This window comes from Gekko japonicus, unplaced genomic scaffold (genome assembly GCF_001447785.1).
Source record: "Gekko japonicus isolate JY-2015 unplaced genomic scaffold, Gekko_japonicus_V1.1 scaffold2617, whole genome shotgun sequence".
NCBI classification, from domain to species: Eukaryota; Metazoa; Chordata; class Lepidosauria; order Squamata; family Gekkonidae; genus Gekko; species Gekko japonicus.
In genome coordinates this window covers 207,950-212,264 of record NW_015170969.1, presented here as the reverse complement: position 1 = coordinate 212,264, position 4,315 = coordinate 207,950, and the positions used below count along the sequence as shown (strand labels likewise).

Below are 4,315 nucleotides of genomic sequence, written 5' to 3'. Positions count from 1 at the left end.
CCCTAGAAGCCCCCCCCCTGTTGCCCCCCCCCCCCGCACCAAGAATACAGAGCATCACTTGCCATGGCCTGAGAGTTCCTATCTATACGTTGGGGCTAATAGCCACTGATGGACTTCTGCTCCATATGTTTATCCAATTTCCTCTTATAAGAACATAAGAGAAGTCAATGTTGGATCAGGCCAATGGCCCATCCAGTCCAACACTCTGTGTCACACAGTGGCCAGAAATACCAGGTGCCATCAGGAGGTCCAGCAGTGGGGCCAGGATTCTAGAAGCCCTCCCACTCCCCCCCCCCAAGCACCAAGAATACAGAGCATCACTTGCCCCAGCCTGACAGTTCCTATCTCTACCTTGTGGCTAATAGCCACTGATGGACCTCTGCTCCAGATGCTTATCCAATTATAAGAACATAAAGAGAAGCCAATGTTGAATCAGGCCAATGGCCCCTCCAGTCCAACACTCCGTGTCACACAGTGGCCAAAAAGACCAGGTGCCATCAGGAGGTCCACCAGCGGGTCCAGAACTCCAGAAGCCCTCTCAATGTTGCCCCCACCCCAAGTATCAAGAATACAGAGCATCACTTGCCCCAGCCTGAGAGTTCCTATCTCTACCTTGTGGCGAAGGGGCATTGATGGACCTCTGCTCCATATAAGAAGCCCTGTTGGATCAGGCCAGTGGCCCCTCCAGGCCAGCACTCTGTGTCACACAATGGCCAGGGGCCATCAGGAGGTCCACCAGTGGGGCCAGCACCCCAGAAGCCCTCCCACTGTTGCCCCCCAAGCACCAAGAATACGGAACATCACTGCCCCAGACAGAGTGCTCCATCTTGAGGCCAATAGCCACTGAAGGACCTCTGCTCCATATGTTTATCCAAGCCCGTCTTGAAGCCGTCTGTGCTTGTAGCCGCCACCACTTCCTGTGGCAGTGAATCCCATGTCATAGGAAACCACATTCGCAAAAACGTGTTTATATGAATAAAATGAGGAGCTGCGGTGGCTCAAGTGGTTAAGATGCTGAACTGAAGGCTGTGGAAGGTCGGTAGTTCAGCAGTTCGAGACCTGGGTTGCCGCATGATGGAGTGAGCTCCCGTCTCTAGTTCCAGCTCCTGCCAACCTAGCAATTCAAAAACAAGAAACTGCAAGTAGATAAATAGGTACCACTTTGGTGGGAAGGTAACAGCGTTCCGTGTGCCTTGGTGTTTAGTCATGCCGGCCACATGACCAGGGAAACGTCTTCGGACAGCGCTGGCTCTTCGACTGGCTTTCGAGCAAGGGAACCTTTACCTTTACCTTTATGAATAAAATAAAATAAATAAATATATATGACGTATTTTATTTCTGTCATTTGTGATGCAGAGGGGAAGGCCCTGTGCCGGCAACTGCCTGGGGCCGAAGTGTGGTTGTGTGTGCCTCATACAGAAGCTGGTCTGAGAACCGGGGAGGAGCGTCTGGATTTAGGACACAACCGTTGGGCCAGGGGGAGCTCCTCCGGGACGGCACAGGATGGAGAAGGACGGAGGTTCTTGCAACGCTCATGATACTGGAGGGGGAGGAGAAGCTCCCGTGGAACGGAAAGAAGAGGCTAAAGCTGGTCTTGAACCAGGACAGGCTGTAACGGGAGGCCAGAGCCCAAGTAATGCAAAAGGAGTGGAAGAGAGCCAAGTCCACGCTGAAGAGCCAAGCCACGCTGGTGCAGGAGGAGAGAGCTCCGCTGGTACCAAAGCAGTGGAGAAGGGCCAAGTCCCCGCTGAAGAGCCAAGCCATGCTGGTGCAGGAGGAGAGAGCTCAGTCGACGCCAAAGCAGTGGAGAAGGGCCAGGTCCCCGCTGAAGAGCCAAGCCACGCTGGTGCAGGAGGAGAGAGCTCAGTCGACGCCAAAGCAGTGGAGAAGGGCCAAGTCCATGCTGAAGAGCCAAGCCACGGTGGTGCAGGAGGAGAGAGCGCAGGTGACACTGTGGGGGCGAAAGAGAATCGAGCCCAAAAGAAGCAACCCCAGCTCCAACCAAGCTTTAGCTGCCCACCGACCCTGGAAAGGTAAGACTCCTGGGCCCCCTACGGCTCTGAGTGTGGGGCAACTTGGGGTGCTTTGGGTATGGTCGTCGCCCTCCGTTTGCACATCCACAGTGAAGACCAGTTATCGAATCTGAGCTACGGATGTGCCACAGGCCGCCAGAAGGCCCAGGTGCAGCCCTTGCGTAGGGCTGCTTCACAGACGACCGTGCTGACTTCAGGGTAGCGATCTGTGCGTGTCCTGAGTGCAGATCTTACGTCTGCACAGGCCACCCTATATGCACGAGCAGGATGGAAGAACTGGGAAGAAAGCTGTGTGGGCTAGTGAGGGCCGGGCAGCTCCTGGAGTCCTGGGCGGGGTTCCTGGTGAAGGCAGAGTTTAGGGAGCGGAAGGACGAAGCAGCCATTCTCTCCAGGAGAACTGATCACAGTAGGGCAGAGTTCAATTGTAAATCTGGATGGTCTCCCCGGCCCCCCTCTCTTTGAGGTCAGTAGCCTTATTTGTGGCTTCCCAGAGCACGTGCACGTTTTAGGTTACATGTGTGCAGGGCTCATTTCCTGCAGGAGCGCACAGGAGCGGAGCTCCGGCAGTTAAGAGATCCAACATTGGCTTCTCTTTATGTTCTTATGTTCTTAAGTTGTTCCTTTTATCGGTACTAAGCTGACTGCTCGGGATCCCTTTAAATGACTGTGGGAAGAAGCAGGGGGGGGCCTCTTTAAGGAAGGGGGCAGAGCCCCCCATAGCCCCCCCATCGCTATGGGCCAGCCCCAACCTTTTTGAGCCTATGGGCACCATTGGAATTCTGACAGAACAGGGGGCACAGCCACAAAATGCTTGTGCTGCGCCGGCAGCTGCAGCCAAAGCAACATTTTAAAACAGAGTGGGGTGCTGTAGTTGACTAATTCCCACACTGGGCAAGGGGGTTGGAGTAGGTGACCTCTAGGATCCCTTCTGACTCTGTGCCAAAAACTGGTTTCCTTGAAGAGAGTTTTTCTGCCCAAGTGTTAGCTGTCTGGACTATCGAAGTCATCACCCACCCACCCCCATGCCGGTTTGTTATCGGAGTTGTTGCTTAGGTTGGCAGAAGTGATTAACTTGCAGCAGCTGAGAACTGTCATCTAAAGCGGTTGCCAGCTTGCAGTTTAGAGATCTATCCTGGTAACAGCTTTCTATCAGCTGAAGGGCTACTGCTCGGGATCCCTTTAAATGACTGTGGGAAGAAGCAGGGGGGGGCCTCTTTAAGGAAGGGGGCAGAGCCCCCCATAGCCCCCCCATCGCTATGGGCCAGCCCCAACCTTTTTGAGCCTATGGGCACCATTGGAATTCTGACAGAACAGGGGGCACAGCCACAAAATGCTTGTGCTGCGCCGGCAGCTGCAGCCAAAGCAACATTTTAAAACAGAGTGGGGTGCTGTAGTTGACTAATTCCCACACTGGGCAAGGGGGTTGGAGTAGGTGACCTCTAGGATCCCTTCTGACTCTGTGCCAAAAACTGGTTTCCTTGAAGAGAGTTTTTCTGCCCAAGTGTTAGCTGTCTGGACTATCGAAGTCATCACCCACCCACCCCCATGCCGGTTTGTTATCGGAGTTGTTGCTTAGGTTGGCAGAAGTGATTAACTTGCAGCAGCTGAGAACTGTCATCTAAAGCGGTTGCCAGCTTGCAGTTTAGAGATCTATCCTGGTAACAGCTTTCTATCAGCTGAAGGGCTTTTCTTTCTGCACTGAGAACTTCATCCCCGCCAGAAAAAAATTTGCTTCACAAACAGTGTTCCCTCTAAGCTGAGTGAGTGTGAGCTAGCTCACAGTTTTTAAGCCTCTGGCTCACACATTCTTGTCTTAGCTCAGGAAGGAGGGCTCCAGAGCAGACTAATTTATGCAGAAGCCAAATCGCTCACTCACAATTTTAATGCCAGTAGCTCACAAAGCAGAATTTTTGCTCACAAGACTCCACAGCTTAGAGGGAGCATTGTTCACAAGCCACAAAATCCTGGCCAAGGGCCTGCAACTGGGCATTTATATAGTGTTACCCAGGGGTCATTTCGTAGAAAAAGAGGTGCAGGCGCTCATTAGCATAACTCATTAGCATAACTTATTTGCCTATGCCACAGGGAGGGAGGGAGGGAGGGAGGGAGGGAGAGAGAGAGAGAGAGAGAGAGAGAGAGAGAGAGAGAGAGAGAAAGAAAGAAAGAAAGAAAGAAAGAAAGAAAGAAAGAAAGAAAGAAAGAAAGAAAGAAAGATGGAAATAAGGAGGAAAAGAGGGAAAGAAGGAAAGAAGGAGGGGAAAAGAAAGAAAAAAGGAGGAAAA

The 4,315-nt window shown here is 52.5% G+C and overlaps 1 protein-coding gene across 1 annotated transcript in view; it reads left to right on the top strand.

The window, feature by feature from the left end:
- MYLK2 (myosin light chain kinase 2) overlaps positions 1-4,315 on the top strand; it is a 69,459-nt gene that overhangs the window by 19,934 nt on the left and 45,210 nt on the right. The window contains 1 exon segment of the mRNA XM_015418942.1: positions 1,357-2,033. Within this exon segment, the coding sequence (XP_015274428.1) occupies positions 1,504-2,033 (530 nt within the window). The 5' untranslated portion in view covers positions 1,357-1,503.